General features: G+C 36.4%; 3 protein-coding genes and 1 long non-coding RNA gene across 4 annotated transcripts; all 4 read right to left on the bottom strand.

Annotated features, from left to right (window-relative positions):
- Positions 1-4133: 4133 nt before the first annotated feature.
- Positions 4134-6662, bottom strand: LOC114538071. Its single transcript, XM_028559195.1, has 3 exons — positions 6575-6662; positions 5566-5865; positions 4134-5451 (listed from the first exon to the last, which is right to left on the bottom strand). The coding sequence occupies exons 1-3, from the start codon at positions 6577-6579 to the stop codon at positions 4941-4943; spliced, it is 816 nt and encodes a 271-aa protein (XP_028414996.1). The 5' UTR covers positions 6580-6662; the 3' UTR covers positions 4134-4940.
- A 405-nt stretch (positions 6663-7067) lies between these two features.
- LOC114538070 (paternally-expressed gene 3 protein-like) lies at positions 7068-10889 on the bottom strand. The gene is made up of 3 exons (XM_028559193.1): positions 10709-10889; positions 9186-10248; positions 7068-8058 (listed from the first exon to the last, which is right to left on the bottom strand). The coding sequence occupies exons 2-3, from the start codon at positions 9191-9193 to the stop codon at positions 7215-7217; spliced, it is 852 nt and encodes a 283-aa protein (XP_028414994.1). The 5' UTR covers positions 9194-10248; positions 10709-10889; the 3' UTR covers positions 7068-7214.
- Positions 10890-11057: 168 nt separating this feature from the next.
- On the bottom strand, positions 11058-12291 carry LOC114538080. The gene is made up of 2 exons (XM_028559201.1): positions 12193-12291; positions 11058-11587 (listed from the first exon to the last, which is right to left on the bottom strand). The coding sequence occupies exons 1-2, from the start codon at positions 12198-12200 to the stop codon at positions 11203-11205; spliced, it is 393 nt and encodes a 130-aa protein (XP_028415002.1). The 5' UTR covers positions 12201-12291; the 3' UTR covers positions 11058-11202.
- A 2549-nt stretch (positions 12292-14840) lies between these two features.
- Positions 14841-16535, bottom strand: LOC114538076. Its single transcript, XR_003688669.1, has 2 exons — positions 16425-16535; positions 14841-15807 (listed from the first exon to the last, which is right to left on the bottom strand). It is a non-coding gene; the product is annotated as an uncharacterized LOC114538076 (long non-coding RNA).
- Between the last annotated feature and the right edge of the window lie 1178 nt (positions 16536-17713).

The raw sequence follows: 17713 nt of genomic DNA, 5'->3' as shown, positions 1-17713 counted from the left end.
GACCGTGACTGAACATATTAGAGGTGGAATATTTCGAATAGAATTACAAGCGTTTCTTTCCGGTGCAATCAAGTATCGTGTATAAACAAACCATTTGTGTGCGATGGGATTAATTGATGTAAGCCGAGGCAATGTCAAGCGGCGTGTTTGTGAGAAAATGATTCGGCATAATTTGAAATTAGGAAGTCCGCGCAACGCATAAAGAGCTAGGGACGGTCACGAAATTGTGTGTTTGCCGAAGACAAAGCAACTTTGGTGGCCATGAATGCTAGGATATGTAGCTACTGAGAGTGAACAGTCATCGTCTAATTTGTAGGAAAAGCTACAAGTGCGCGTATCTGTCAACGAGAATTGTTTTCATGGGGACATTACAATCAAGTGCTGCACTTCGTGACTGTATCTGAGGCGATTATAGATCTATAGTTGACTTGTTCCGAGCACCTGTGGGCAATATAATGCATGCTTAGCAAAGAAATCCACTAGACTAGATTAACAGCTAGGCAGACTTTGGTGAAGTACCTTGTTTCCGATGCAATGTAAATAAGACTGGTATTTGCGTCTCGCTCTCGGACGAAATTCTTCATGATGTAACAAAACGGGACGTTTTTCTCATAATTTGCCGGGCCGGGATTTCTTAGAAATGCTGTACCAGGGTACTTGCATTCAAAATATCGCATTGTAACAAATTAAATACCTTCATTTCTATACCACGCGTACTGTGTCTGGTAGCATGCATCAACAGTCGACCTTTCAACGTCGTAATAACAACTTTTGACTCTGAAAAGAAAAAATGTTTAATCATTTAGTTTAATCATAAATTTAATTGCAAAGTCTAAGCTATTGGCCGAAGGGTTCGACTTAATTTGGTAGTAAATAAATAGAGCTTAATTTGGTAGTAAAATTTGGTAGAAAAAGTAGTACATATAGTGCCCATATATGTTCAAAATCTGATCGAGATTTTGACTGAATATTCCCTACTATATTGATACATCACTGGCATTATTCCCTGCTAGTGACGTATGGAAAATTACCTGGTATTGGAAGAGGTAAAAGTTGCAATTAACTTAGCGAGTTGTTAGCTAATGATCTCAGGATGTCACCGGTTAGATTTTTGCCAAAACATAATTAGTTTTGAAAGTGAGGACTGGCAACTTCGCTGCGTGGGAAAATATGGGTGAATTAAACGGATACAATTATCGTTATCGATACCCCGTGTGTTTTGAAGGCAAAATGATGCTGTAATAAGGTTGATATATAGCCTATCTATGTTGCCTTGTAGCTATATGTGACATGATAGCCTAATTTATGAGATATTCTCATCTTATTGTTCAAAACTCAAGTTTTCGAGAGGTATATCTGTATGTAATCCCGTGCATTAATTGTAAAGTTGTTTGTAATCAGACTTTGCAAGCAGCTAACCCATTACTTTACAAGTGGAATGAAGCGTGCTATAAGTTATATGTATGTCTATGGTTTAACGGTTGACAAATCGCCCAAAATACACAAAGAAACTTCCTTGAGTTATATTTCGACTAGCAAGGTCTAATTCGCTTTTTTCATGCCGTATATACTCTCCAGACGAAAGCCCTTAGGTCAATACGAAAAGTTATTGCCGAATATATTTATATTTTAGGCCGTTGAACGAACCAAATTGCCATTAAACAATATTTAAAGAAACAATCGTTTCTTGCAAAGGTATACAGGTTTAATATTCGTGTACTGGTCAACAGAAGGTGCTGGTGAATAATTCACCCACGGCATTGCCTTTTACGGACAAATATAGCCTCTCTCGTGAAGAGAATAATGTACTCTTAGTCTTGAGTTTGACATAATGCATGAGTGAACAAGAATCGCTGCATTAAAGCAGATTTGCGTCATCCCATATTTGCTATCGCATTTTGCTGACGGGGAAAATCGTCTGGCCAAAGCCGAAGTAAAACATTACAAAGTCCTGAAACCAGAGTTATTTCCTGGCTTATTGCCAGTTCACCTGAGTGGGATATCGAAAATTACAGCACCACGCATGATTCCTGGATCAAAACTGTTTTCTGACGGCAAAAGGTGACCTTTGCGATTGACAATGCGTAAGTTAGTTGCTCGTTAATTTCACTCGACCTATGAGGTTTGACTAGACACGACGCCATGAGCATCGCAGGAAATTAATCATGATTAATTCAAAGTATTCACTTAAATATCCACAATCCACGAATGTTTGAAGGTTGGAAAATAACAAACGAATTGTTTGCATGCATTTCAGTCGAATTCACAAGGGCTTTTTTAAGAGCACAACGATTTATGACCGGACAGAAAACGTGTATATTTCGGCTGTTTAACAAAAGATTTAAGTGGTTCGTTGCTTTTTCAGACGTCAGTACAAAAACACTTGAATTTAACCGCTGTGTGGCTTGCTTGGGTTTCTAGGAGAGATATTTAGGTGCTAGTGATCTATACCTATTGAGATCTATACTCATTTCATCGATCTATACTCATATCCATATAGCTACACTTGGAATATAGTTTTAGCTGAATAAAGTCGAAACTTTCAAACTCTACATTCCTTCCTAATGGAATCTAAATGTTCACATGTCATTGGCATAGTGCCGGAAAACTTGCAATAGTTTCACACGGTGCTTCTCAACACGAGAAAATTATATTATTAAATTATTTCTTTTTTTCGTCTCCCCGCGTAAGAGAGGCGCACTTGTCCTAATCTGACTTTCTCACTTCATTCAAAAATAAGTTTATTATTAAAAAAACGAAACTGCAGATAGAATCTTCGAGAGCATTGGTTCCTGGTATTTGAAATTATTAACAGTTTCCGATGGTTAGAAAAGCACTTATGCACAATCATTGATTTCTTTGCACAATACACTTAAATTGTTTGTGCAACAAATTCAGACGAGAATACCAAATCATTTTCGAGTTCCTAAATGAATCGCGGCGGTGAGGAAGTTTGGACTGCCAAGTTATGTCACAAAAGGGTTGCATGTTTCCGAAAATAGACGTATGAACATATTACCTTTTAGTGTATCGTGTTTTGGTCAAAACTTCTGTTGAACACCTCTGAGTGCGTGCCTGGTGTAAAATGATCCCTTGATAGAAACGTGAATAAATAGGACCGTGCTAAGTTTGGCCTCCAAATTTGAACTTCTATTCTATTAAGCCGGATATATCTTTACTGTTATTGAGCTCTGTCGTTTTGATGGACACGCATGCACTACCGCTTGGAAATATTTAAATAACTTCGGAAAATAACTGACGATTTCTTTCCACAAAACTTCGAATTTTCATCAAAGTTTATGTCAATAAAAAACAACTTGTTTTATGAACAAGCGAAACTAACATCTGCATTCACAAGTTGCATCAGGATTTTTAACAAAGCTCTATTGTTTAATCGCGACAGAATGCTGGAAAAATCCTGGAAAGGAAAACAAGAGAATAAATCGAAATTAAAGTGAAAGAGTTGGATAGAAAATACTTTCAAGGATAAATAAATAACCTATATCATGATCACTGAGCAAATTCAAAGCATGAACTTTGCTTGTTCAAAGTTACTTGCTTGTTATCTTCGGAAAGTTGTTTTGCATGAATTCGTTTCACTTGCAATACAGGTGTTATGCCTATGTACATTCATTAAAGAGTAGAGAAATGCAGACCATATGTTGATTAACTCTATATGCATGCATGATATATGGTATATATATACTCAAGTACCGTGTGGGCAATATACTTGATTCGAAAGATCAAAGTCCCATGTTTTCTAATCTTATATCTTAAACCAATTTCCCGAGTTTTAATTAACCTAATTTAAAAAACAAACTTCGTATATACCGAGTCAATGCGCAATGTTTAAAAATACATTGATTACTGAAGAAACCGGCGATTAGTCAATTCTCGTTTTTAAACCATTAATCATACTGTCAATAATTTCTCACCTTCGAGAAGAGCGAGAAACCAACGCCCTTTCCGTTGAGATGAATGCTTTGCAGACGAAACATGTTTTGGTTTTTCTGTTTCCTGTTCGATATTGATGTGTGCAAATCAGAACGACAAAGGAAAATAATATATTATTTTATATACGAGTAAAATCATTAAATTACATTTTTGTTAAATGGAGAATACAGTATCCTGTATATTGATAAAAATGAAAAATATATAGTACATCGTGACGCGCGCAAACGCTGAGGATAAAGAAGTCATGTGAATTGTGAAGTAATCGTTTTGTTGATATGTTGTAGTTCGCGGTTTTCGTATATGTTGAATTTCGCATAACACAACGAATTATGTAAAATGAAAACCAGCCTTAAATGAGCCATTCAATAGATAAGTTATGAAGATAATTCTGTCCTATTATATGAGTTTGATATATAATTATAATTTAGACACGGGTCCTTGATCATTAAATTCATGATCGACCGCTCAAATATTCAAGGCCACCTTTAAAGGCGGTCTTTCACTTGACCGTGTACTTGATTGAATGAAATATTTCGCTTGATTTCCTTTTTAAATAAATGTGAGAGTTCGAGTGTACCGGATTTTTCCAAACCTGTCGTAACTCAAAAGGAAATCAAGTGAACAATTTCGTTTGATCAAAAACTGCCTGGTGGAAAACCGCTTCAATGCGGGGTCGAAGACGTTCCATAAATATGGTCAGTGCATATGACCAGAATCCAGATCTTGTATTTTATTATCATCAGATTCGGTTGAATGCCTATAGACAGCCCCACCTGATTTTAATATTTACCATATTTAAACCAGGGGGGCAGAATAACTAGATTTGAGCAGCTTTGGTTGAAAAATTTGCCGACGCAATAAATCGAGCAGTGTGCTAGTAATATGCAGAAGTCATTTTGAAAAACATTATCTGTACCGCACTAGAACGATGGCGAGGATTTTGAAAGCAGGATATTTCGAGCAGCACGGTTATAATATACTTTGATCTACACTATGATACACATGCACCTGTTTCTCTTTTTAGAAACAGGCTTGGAGTCATATATTGTTACATTGTGCGACGAACTTTTAGGAGCTGGTGGTACATGTGCAGGAGCTGGTGATACACGTGCCGGAGCTGGTACAAAAGCAGGAGCTGGTTGTCGTATTGGTTCAGGTTTAGGTCGTCTTACGACCTTTTCCAGATCTGGTCTGGTAACGTCTCGCAGAGCCATCGAGTCTTCTTTCACCGGAAACCAATCAGTGACGTGAGCGGTATTGTGCGTTCCACACATTGGTAAAATATAGACTCTATTTGTGTCTTCTACGTACACATGCGCTCCACCTGCTGCATGTTCGTAACAATCTTCGATGCGACAAGTGCTCGGCCAGCTACGCCTGCGTCGATATTTTTTATAGAATTGTTTCCACGATCTAAAACCCTCTGGTGGTGAAGAATTGCCAGTGTTTGGGACATTTTTCACTCGAATTCCAGCATCTAAGGGCAACTCGTCAATACTATGAAAAACGGAAAATAGAATTGTGATTACCATACGCCAGACTGCTTTAATTGTAAAGTGAAAAAGATTTAAATCACTTAACGGCTCAGAATTTATTAAATATTCTATTTACCTTTCAATAGGAACAGCAATAGTGCCATAGTTTACAGAAAAGTTTTCTGTAAATCCAGGACTGAGGTGGTATCTGCACATTGGAATTATATAATCAGTAGCTTCATCATCATTTATAATGACATGAGCACTCCCGTCTGTGTTTTTACCACAACCACGAAAACGGCACTTTTCTGGCCACTCTTCCCCTGAATAATATTTCCAATAATCCTTCCATGTTGTAAAACCACTTGGCTTTGGAGCATGTTTATACTGGCTATTTTTTACAACGTCCGTGTTATATAATTCCAAAGGGCTGATCCTATATGGAAAAATTATCCATTATAGCTGATAAAAAGTGTTTCGTTCTTCGGGGAAGGCGATTTTTAATGAATTTAATACAAATTTATTTTTGGAGGAAAATCATGAAATTCAAAGAAAGAAATGTTGGAATTGAAAATATTATGAATGCCACGTCCGTCCACATGCATTGCCTAATCATAATAATTATGCGATTTAACATACGTGTTATATTATATGTCTACGAAAATTTGATAGCCGAGTATCTCATTGCTGTGTTTACATTGTAAAATCGAAAGTAGAATTTTCGTATATATTTATGGCTTAGCTCACTAAGCTCAGCAATGCTGTAACACGTACAGAGTTTCCACAAAGCTAATTTCATAGCAATTTTAACACATATAAATAGATATAGTTTTTATTTAATCAGCTACATTATTCTATTATATCTGTGATATATTATAGTAGAGAATCACAAATTTAGCCGGCTGGAATTCGTTGTAATTCCATTTTTAATCTGTGGACTGGCGTTTAACAGCGAGTCAAAGCAAATTACCGGCTGTTAATCACGACAATATGTACGATATACGAAAATCAGCGTCGGAAAGATTGTAAGATTTACGACATATGCATGCTATTGAATATTAAAATCTTTATTTATTTGACATAGATCATACCTTAAGGTGCCAACTACGAAAGCGTACAACATAAGTATTCATAGGAATACATACCTCATCTTTGTATACGTGATGAATGTTTCTGAATGTTCCAATTTGATATAAAAACTTTGTAGAGGAATTGTTAGTTTAAACAACACAATTTCGAGTGACGCTATGGGTATTCCCCTGTTGTGAGTAATTATGACGTTAAACGATATTTATACCTCGCCCACTCATGACCGCGGACATAACTGCGTTTCATTATAAATTAACAGAGGCCTACAGAGAAAATATGGCAACATAACACAATACTAAAGTTAGGTTAATTTATTTCAGCCAAGGGAAGCGAAATTAAGCCACGTATACGATAATAAAAACCTTTATAGCAAGCCTCAGTTAGCTTGTTCGTATATATAGTGTTCTTTAGTAATATATCCAAGAAAATCCATGCATGCAGATACGGAGTGCTGTTTCCTTGCAAGTTTCATGCAAAAATTGAAATGATTCAAGTTAACGTACGTGTATTGTATTTTTATCCAAAAAAGTATACATTTTACTACTCTAGGCAACTCTCGACACAAGAAGAAGAATAACTATTAAGCATTAAACATTGTATTATTAAAATACTAAGAATGTGTTATTTTTAAATTAACCTTTTTAACTAACACGATGAATGAATGTTCATCTCTTTACAGTCTTTGTTGAAAAAACCCTAATTATATTCATCACTTGATGATGACTCATTTGACAATGACTCATTTGACAATGACTCATCTGATGATGGCTCATTTGACAATGACTCATCTGATGATGGCTCATTTGACAATGACTCATCTGATGATGGCTCATTTGACAATGACTCATTTGAAAATGGCGCATTTGAAAATGGCTCATTTGAAAATGGCGCATTTGAAAATGGCGCATTTGAAAATGGCTCATTTGACAATGACTCATCTGATGATGGCTCATTTGAAAATGGCTCATTTGAAAATGGCTCATTTGAAAATGGCTCATTTGAAAATGGCTCATTTGACAATGACTCATCTGATGATGGCTCATTTGACAATGGCTCATTTGAAAATGGCTCATTTGAAAATGGCTCATTTGAAAATGGCTCATTTGACAATGACTGATTCGAAGATGACTCATTCGACGATTTCTCACTTGGCCCACCACCCTGCTCAAACAATGCGGCCAGTGCATACTCTAAAAATGGCTCATTTGACAATGACTCATTCGACGATTTCTCACTTGGCTCACTACCCTCCTCAATCAATACAGCCAGTGTATCCTCTTCAACATGTTGCCATTCTGTTTCTGTGGGATGGTTATGCATGGGACACATTGGTACAATAAACATTTTCTCCCATATCCCTTCAATTTCTACATGGGCTCCATGTTCTGCAAAATTTGTACAATTTCTTATCCTACAGGTTTCAGGCCAATCACATGTCTCTTCGTAATATTCTTTCCACGAGGAAGCATTGCTTGGCTTCATATCACCAGTTCCTGGGATATTTCTCACTTCATCATCACTTTCCAGCATCACAAACTGGCTAGAATGACCCATGAAAAACAAGTAGAAATTTCGTTTGACCATTCTGCTCTACCGCATACATACATCTTTATTTTTTATTTGCAGAATTGTTTATGATGTACCGCAGGGTGTCTCAAAAAAACACGATATTTTCTTAATGCAATAAATATTGAATCATCACGCAGTTTACATAGCACCGAAAGAGGATCTTTTTGGCGCAAACGTGCAATAAAACTCCTACTAATAAGTTTAAAACTCCTATTAATAAGTTTAAAACTCATACTAATAAGTTTACTTCGTCTCCCGCGTCAAGTTTGATTTCAGATACTTTAAAAATATTTGATTATTTCTTCTGTTGTGAGCTATTGTGAATATGCGATATACAGGTAATTTGTCGTTAAAATAGGTAATTTTGTCCTAACCCCCCACCACCATATTTTTGTCTAAACGTTATATTTCCATATATTTCCATAATCATTAAAAATTTATAATTTATCAAACAGAACTGAAGCGAAACGATTATATTATATTCACATATAATCTGTGGTTTGCATAACCAAGCATTCACTGAATATTTTCGTTGAAACAAAATCGGCTTTATATTTTTTATGTCTAATCACAAACAAAGGTAGCAGCTGTACGTGTCCGACAATCACGAGAGCTACGTAACACACGTATTAATTAAATCCGGTGAATACCCTATACCTTTAATACCCGTAAATGAAACTTTCTATAAAAACAATTGAGAAAGCTCGGGGATTTTATTGGGATGCAAGAACAAGACTGCATGTTAATAAAGTTCTTGGTTAGTTGTTAAAGGTCTTGGTTAGTTGTCAGATACTGTTGTCATGCATAGGAAGATTACGCTTAGCTTTGCAGATTTTAATTGCTATTAATTTTGGCGCCAAGACTCAAGAGTTAACGTATTTGTGTAACTCTAACGGTCGCGCTGTCAAGAAACGTAGAGCAGAATAACTAGTGGTAGAGGAAATTAAGAGAAAATAACAAGCTTAGAAAATGGTAATATTCTAACTATTCATTCCCATCGTACGTAAAATGATTATATGCAGATATTTATTTGTAAAATTTTCAGTAAAGCGTATAAAAACATAGATAAGTTTGTCTCTTTATATAATTAACACTCACTTGCTCATCTTGCGTGTAAACTTTTCCAATACGTTTCCGGTGCTATCAAAAGTGACTTGAGCCGTTAGAATGCTCTGAAGTGATGAAAGCACGCTATAATGACAGACCAACTACACGATAATACTTTAACTGATTCTTGGAAAGTCGCGCGGTGACTGGAACACAGTGACGTCATACTAAATTTTCGACTGTCATTTAAGAAAACAGTTTACGTCATATGTCCATAATTAGAAAAGCAAACAAGTTCTGATACTAATATTTTTCCCAACACACGTCTAACACATCGAACAAAGATATCAGTAAATACAAACACAGATCAGACTATCGCGTGTGGCAACTAAGAAAACAACACTGACGCATGAAAATATAGAGTAAGAGCTGCTTTCCAGGTCCCATATATACATACATATATGATATATATATGCCTTGCAGATTATTTTGCTGCAGATTATGCATACGACAATTTATAACTTCTTTGAGCAAAAGTTTGCATGAACAAACAAGAGTTTATCTTTGAATGATTTACGGGCAATATATTTTGTTTGAACTAACTGGAATTTGATAAATTTAATTCCCTCTATGGTGCAGTCATAGGTTTCTGTCAGTATCTTTGCGTCTAAAATTACGACGAAAAAGTCATAATTTTAGATGCAACGTTTCTCAGATAATCACGCATAAATCCCTGAAATGCCAAGAGGTGTTTCCTTCAACAGAGGCAGTTGTCTCACTCTCCATCGGAATTCTAGTTTCAAGGATGCGCAAGGCAATGGTATCTTTCTCTGCTAGTAACCAATCCTCCACGTGAGCATTGTTGTGTTTTCTGTCACACATGGGTACAATATACACATACTCGCCTTTCCCTTCGACGTTTACTGTTACATGACCCCCTCCATCCGCTGGTTCGGTACAATCTTTGATGCGACACTTGCTGGGCCATTCACATCCACTTTCTCCTATATAGAGTTGCTTCCATGTCTCGTATTTTGTTTCTTTCGGCCTTACATTGCCCGTGCCCTTAAGATTTTTTAGTTCCTGTCCGGAAACCAAGCGCAATGTTCTGTAACTATTGTGGAAAATAATCATTTAATATTCACATGTCGAGTTTGTCCAAATCTTAGGATTTGCGACCACACATGCATTTGGCTTAGTGACTTGGTATAGTACGTGAATAACAATGCACGTCTACAGTCGCCAAGGCAGTCATGTACAAAGATATTTCGCTAACTTCAGATACACGCAGTATCTAATATATGATAAATATATTACCCAAGCTTATATAATTATCTTTGCACACATTATCTGGAGATATCGAAAGTAATGTACAATGCTTACTACACATTGTTTGGTTATACATAACAATAATTTTATAGGTAAAGCTTTCTTCTTTCAATATCAAAGACCTTATACAAGCTCCCTACATCATAATATCATCATTATCATGTCATAATGTCATATATTTCGCTACGAAATAACGGTTATAGTGCAGAAGCGTTGCTATGAATAACATACGTTATATGGCGTACCTCATACTTTCTAATGCGATGAAAATCCCCTATAGAAGGTTTCGCCAGTTCCAAATACCTCAATATATTAGACTGTGCTCCAAGGTTATTGTAGTAAACATATACTGACAGTATTTCTTTAATGACGCGCTAGGTATTTCCCCACAGTCGGCCTATACTACATTTTTGAAAATAAATTAAAGTAAATTCCAAACATGGATTGATCTCAATCTCGTGCATTCTCAGATTACGGAACAAGCGTAGAAGGCGAAAGCGTAACCCGAAACGGATCAGTTCAAGACAAAAAGCGAAAGAACTTTGAGTAAAGTCATCATCAGTAAATCATATCACAATTATATTTATTCATCCCTTCAGTTTATACAGTATATATATAATTACACCAACAATAAATTCAAATACTAAAAACATCTATTTATACAAACTATTACCATATCATATCAAAAATAAAGTTCCCAAAAGATCTCATGAAGGGAGGAGACGGTATAATAATATATTCACATGATCACACACCAAGATTCATTCTCGTTGACTGGTGTTTCGCTTTGGCTCTGCCTTCCCCCAGAGTGCTCCCTTTGCCCAACAGGCTGGGCAACGGTCCCTTGCTTCACAGGTAACCAATCATTCACGTGAGCAGTGTTGTGTTTCTTATCGCACATAGGCACAATATAAACATCACGTTTTCCCTGCACGCGCACATGGCCGCCCCCATTTGCAGGTTCATTGCAATTCTTGACGCGACACTTGCTCGGCCATTGTCGTTCGTCATTCCCCACGTATGCTTGCTTCCACGTGCTGTGATGGCGTCCCGATGGTTTGTCATTACCCGTGCCCGAGACATTCTTCACTTGAGTGCCGGACTTGAGCGATAAATCTCCGCGTCTGAGGAAAATTGCGACAAAAATTTATGTTGTTTATATCGAGCAGGCATGCAAGGGCGTGGTGGTTCAAGAGCAGTTTATCCAAGCTTAAAATTTAAAATCATTTGCATAAGAAGTAGATGCATGTTCACAGGAGTTATCAGACGTGTACAAATTAAGATATATAATCAGAATGATTCTTATGTATAAAACACTTTTCTGTGTATATGGCCTGTGAACACTCGCGAGGCAAAAATAAACTCTGTTGTCTTGAACATAAAATTTTGCAACTTGATCACGTAATAGCAGGTTAATTCCCGAAATATTGCAAGCTGTCTAGTTCAACTATAAATGCTGAATTTTAGTATAAAATATGAGATCAAGTGCAAATATTTTCTCAGATGTATTTTCTCAGACGCGTCACGAAAAGCCTTTGCATTTTTCTTGGAAAGTTTTAGTTTTTCCTTGTCATAGAATAACTAAACAATGGAAGATATGCTTATATCAGAATCCTTAGCGAATTTATCTTCCGTTTAGAGAAGTAAATGTCTTAAAAATTATTTTATAATTATGAAACAATCGCAGGAATAAAGTGAGAAATATAAAATAGATAGTATATATACATACCGGGGCATTTTTCAAGCGACTGCAGTATCGTCTAGTTATTATCGTCGCCAAGTTAATCCACTCAGAATCTGCCTCAAACTAAGGCTGTTCCAAACAAGTCGCACGTTGAATATGTTATATGTAATTGTAAAAACAAACTCTGGGAATTCCCCTTCGCAATAGGTAATGATATGAAAATAGACTGGAGCAACGCCGTATATAGACAGGTGTTCTGAAATCACCTGTTATTGGACAAAGCTCTTGAAAAAGTTTGCTATAGTTCGTAACCCACCAGGGGCGTGGCGTGGCTATCTTCACTGGGGGGAGGGTGCAACTCCCATGTTTTACCGATGAGCACGCAGCGTTTAACCGACCACCTTGCCAAAACTATTGGGTGTTCACCCCCGTACATCCCCCTCTACTCCTCCTGCACATAGGAGCCATATTGCCGCTGTGCTGTATAGCTTGGGCGCAAGCTACACAATTGATGATGAAATGTGATTTACAAAATTGTATCTTATAAAGCATAGTTTCACATCAATATTTAATGTACAACACATTGCCGAGGTTACATTTACATGGAGCTATATAAGAAGCATGTATTAAATTTACTTTAAACAAAAACAGTTTTTAATTACTAAAATAGAAAAGCTTACAATACGGAAACATGGGGAATTTATAAAATTGACTTGCTCGTTACTCGCGAACGACCTTGGTACCCCTTTTCACCCTTTGCGATTTCTTTTTCTCAGGGTGATTGTGGAACGCACACATTGGTATAATATATGAATCATTTGGAGACCCTGCGGTAGTTACATGAGCTCCATCTTCCGCTTTTCTTCTGCAACCCTGTATTGAACAGGTTTTTGGCCATGAATTGACCCTTGAGTAAAATTCCCTCCATGAGGAAGCATTTCTTGGCTCCCTATCACCAGTACCCGGAGTGTTTTTAACCTTGTCGCCGCTTTTCAATGTTTTAACGCGTCTACAAGAAAACATGAAAGCATTTATATAGCAAAATACACCCGTTTACATAGCACGAAAGAGGATCTTTTTTATGCAAACATGCAATAAAACTCATACTAATATAACTTCAAATTTACTTCGCTTCCGGGCAAGTTTGATTTCAGCCACTAATTTTCAGCCACTGAGTTTCATATGAACTCTCCTGACGAAGGCCCTCAGGTCGAAACGTCGAGAAGTGTTTTGTTTATTTTAGGCAGTTGTTATACCACATTTGATGCTAAGTTGTTTGAAGACGCTGCCACGCTGCTCGATCCCTGGTTATATCGAAACGTATCTATATTTCCATATATTTCCATAATCGTTAAAAATTTATAATTTATCAAAGAGAAAGCGAAACGATTATATTATATTCACATATAATCTGTGGTTTGCATAACCAAGCATTCACTGACTATTTTCGTTGAAACAAAATCGGCTATATATTTTTTTTTATGTCTAATCACAAACAAACGGATGTGCAGAAGCGTAAATCCGGTGAATAGCTACCCTATACCATTATATTACTCGTAAATGAAACTTTCTATAAAAACAATTGAGAAAGCTCGGGGATTTTATTGGGATGCAAGAACAAGACTGCACATTAATAAAGTTCTTGGTTAGTTGTTAAAGTTCTTGGCTAGTTGACTAGTTGTCATATACTGCTGTCATGCATTGGAGGATTCTGCTTAGCTTGGCAGATTTTAATTGCTATTAATTTTGGCGCCAAGATTCAAAAGTTAACGAATTTGTGTGATTCTAACGGTCGCGCTGTCAAGAAACGTAGAGCAGAATAACTAGTGGTAGAGGAAATTAAGAGAATATAACAAGCTTAGAAAATAGTAATATTTTAACTACCCATCGTACGTAAAATGATTGTATGCGGGGCCGGTTGTATCAAGCCCGTTTAGCTTAAACGGTGGATAAGTCAAAATTAAATAACACTCTTACACCTCTCTTGAATGAGTCAACTTGAATATTATACAATGAATATGTAGTTGTAAACAGTATCTTTGTATTAAGGTTAAAAATATTTAGTTTGCTTGTTGAATAAAACGATAGACTCGCTTTCTATTTTGAACTTATCCACCGTTTAAGCTAAACGGGCTTGATACAACCGGCCCCAGATATTTATTTGTAAAATTTTCAGTAAAGCTTAAACATAAATAAGTTTTGTCTCTTTATATAATTAAAACTCACCCGCTCATCTTTTCCAATACGTTCCCGGTACTATCAAAACTCACTTGATCCGTTAGAATGCTCTAGCTGAAGTGATGAAAGCGTGCCCTAATGCCAGACCGACTACAACACGATAATACTTTAACTCATTCTTGGTCGCGCCAAGTGGGGACTGGAGCACAGTGACGTCATATCATCGACTGCCATTTAAGAACGCAGTTTACGTAATATGCATGGCCATAATTAGAACAGCAAACAAGTTCTGATACGAATTTTTTCCCAATGTTTGTATATATATATATATATATATATATATATATATATATATATATATATATATATATATATATATATATATATATATATATACAAACATGGATTAATCTCATGCATTCTCAGATTACCGAACAAAAAATTCTGCAAGCGTAGAAGGCGACAGCGTAACCCGAAACGGGTGTATCGAAGACAAAAAGCGAAAGAACTTTGAGTAAAGTCATATCACAATTTAATATCACAAATAGCACGTTTTTATCTTATGCCCACGCTAACCGATCGATATACTTCAACCGCCTAAGTGCTTCCTGGAAAACCACGCTAACATAAGGCCTGGATTGCATTACGTCATACTTTGATACACTTCGTAATATTATTTCGCAATACTTCACGATTACTTTCCGCGCGGTGTCGGCTCCGACATTAAAACTGACTGACTCGAAGTGACAAGAGATATACTGTTCTGCCAGACGCGATTAGTTATGCTGAATGTTACAGGGAATATTACAAACTAAATGTCGCAATTCGTGATTATTGATAATATTATTGATGATTATTGATGATGATTAGTGATTATTGATAATATATTATATGTGCTATTTTACTTCATTGTTGGACTGGTGATATTACATCCATAATGAAGCTGAGTTGGGCACAGCAAAAATCAACTTACGCTATACTCCAACCACATTAAATTTGGTGATATATAGTCGAAACACAAAGTTATTCGTATATTATATACACAGAACATGATTTGTTCTATAAATTGTACTGAAAAAAAAACAAAATCTGCAATTTCATATTATCATTCATTGACCGTCGATCGAAGTTTATCGACGCTTGCAACCACTGAAACAGATACCAGATGGTCCAGATGTGTCTTCCATGTTAACAAGCACAGCCTTGGTGCCTCTCTTCACAGATAACCAATCCTTATTTTGAGCTGTATTGTGGTGCTCACACATGGGTACAATGAAAACACCTGGTTTCCCTGCTACGTGCACATGAGCGCCTCCTTTCGCGTGCTCCTCGCAGTAACTGACGCGACAGGTATTTGGCCATTCACGCTCGCCATCGTCGACATAATACTTCTTCCAAGAGCCAAAACCCCTTGGCAAACATGCGTGAGTTCCTGAGATATTCTGCACACGATCGCCAGCTTTTAAGGTTACCATGTCTTAGCTGTAAAGCATGAAAAATGTTAATGTGCTTCGTCCACTTCAAAGATTTCGAGAGAAAGTCAACGAGATCATGACGTTATATCTATATGGAATTATGAGCTCGTTGAATGGGGTTCCCCATGTCAGAAGACCACCTGTCGTTGTGGGCTTAAAATGTGAAAGCTTGCAAAAACAAATGTATAACATATTACAGTCCAAATGAGAGTGAATGGCAGAAAGTTTACAGCAAACTGTCCACTAAACATGAACCTATAATATAAGAATTTAATTTGGTAGCAAACTGTTCCATATATTGTGATTTCGGGCGATTTTAACAACTGATAAAAATTGCCTCTTGGTATGGCATAAGATAACTAACATGCAGCTCAACATTTGGACGATTTTGTAATTATATAACTGCAAATATATACATCTATAGGTTCACTAGTGTTCCTCTGCAATTTTTACTCGACTTATACCGTCTTTGAGACCTTTCAAGATTATATTTCCACGAAACATTTTAATACTATTGTAATGCCATTTTCAGTCATTTGATCGAATGTGGCGAATCAAGGGATATGCAGTTTAAATAATATACAAAGAAGTAAAATGAGTTAGAAAAAAACAGAATTAACGTACCTGAACAGTGTACTGAAGAACGAATATATTCCTTAGCTTAATTCTCCCAGTCGATTCTTCAAGAAGACAACGATAAAATGAGTTATTCAATGTTGTTATCATCAATAAATTCACAACTTCACGGGGAATTTCCCTTTGTGTTTGCCGTGAATAAATAGATCAAAATAGATCGCACGAGAACTATGCTATACATGGTCAAGGATGTAGAGAAGTATATGCATGCATGACTAATATTAAGTAATTCCGGATCGGACTATTTGTATAAGGTTGTTTTATATCAAGTATCAAGTTAATATGATTGGAAGACGTAACGTGAAAAGGCAGAAATACTTTTGTTTAACTTTTAAAGCCATGCATGGCAACCGTGAAAATTATTTTCAGCACAGAGCGTTAATAAACATTTTTTCAATGTGATTAAAAATCAGCAACTGGTCAGAAAGATATCTTTACTGCGAGGTTATATATTCTAAGAGGAAACGCGAAATTTTTCTAGAAATTATAGAAGTTATCATATGTGCTATATAGGTATTTCCCCACAGCCGGCCTATACTTTGTTTTTGAAAATTAATTCAAAGTAAACTCGAAACATGGATTGATCTCATGCATTCTCAGATTACGGAACAAAAAATTCTGCAAACGTAGAAGGCGACAGCGTAACCCGAGACGGGTGAATCGAGGATAAAAAGCGAAAAAACTTTGAGTAAAGTCATCATCAGTAAAGTCATATCACTATATTTAATATCACAATCATTTATTTATCCCTTCAGTTTATACAGTATGATTACACCAACAATAAATTCAAATACTACAAGCATCTATTTATACAAACTGTTACCATGTCATATCAAAAACAAAGTTCTCAAAAGATCTCATGAAGGGAGGAGGCGGTATAATAATATATTCACATGATCACACACCAAGATTTAATTAATCTTTGTTTCTTGAAACAAAAGTTTCTTACGTGACTAAAATAAGCCTCCCATGCAACTGAGGCTCAGGAAATTATATTAATAAACTGACTGGAAGTGCTACACCTGAACGACCTTCGTACCCCTTTTAACGGGTTGCCAATCCTCGAACTCAGGATGATTATGCCCGGAACACATTGGCATAATAAACTGCTTTTTTGGTGTCCATTTTTTGCTTATATGTGCTCCGTCATCCGCTGTTTTTCGACAGTCCTGCACACGACAGGTTTTAGGCCAGCGTTGGCTCCTTTCTTTAAAATATTTTTTCCAAGAGGAAGCCCCTCTTGGCTTCCTTTTAGTAGTTCCCGGGATATTCCTAAC

Source organism: Dendronephthya gigantea, unplaced genomic scaffold (genome assembly GCF_004324835.1).
Source record: "Dendronephthya gigantea isolate DGI-Jeju-01 unplaced genomic scaffold, DenGig_1.0 000173F, whole genome shotgun sequence".
Lineage (NCBI taxonomy): Eukaryota > Metazoa > Cnidaria > Anthozoa > Malacalcyonacea > Nephtheidae > Dendronephthya > Dendronephthya gigantea.
Note: the sequence above shows the minus strand (reverse complement) of the source record. Positions and strands in the feature narration are given on the sequence as shown.

Coding starts and splice junctions, on each gene's coding strand:
- LOC114538071 (XM_028559195.1), bottom strand. Junction 5,452..5,565: donor ATTGCTGTTCCTATTGAAAG/GTAAATAGAATA, acceptor CGTTTTTCATAG/TATTGACGAGTTGCCCTTAG.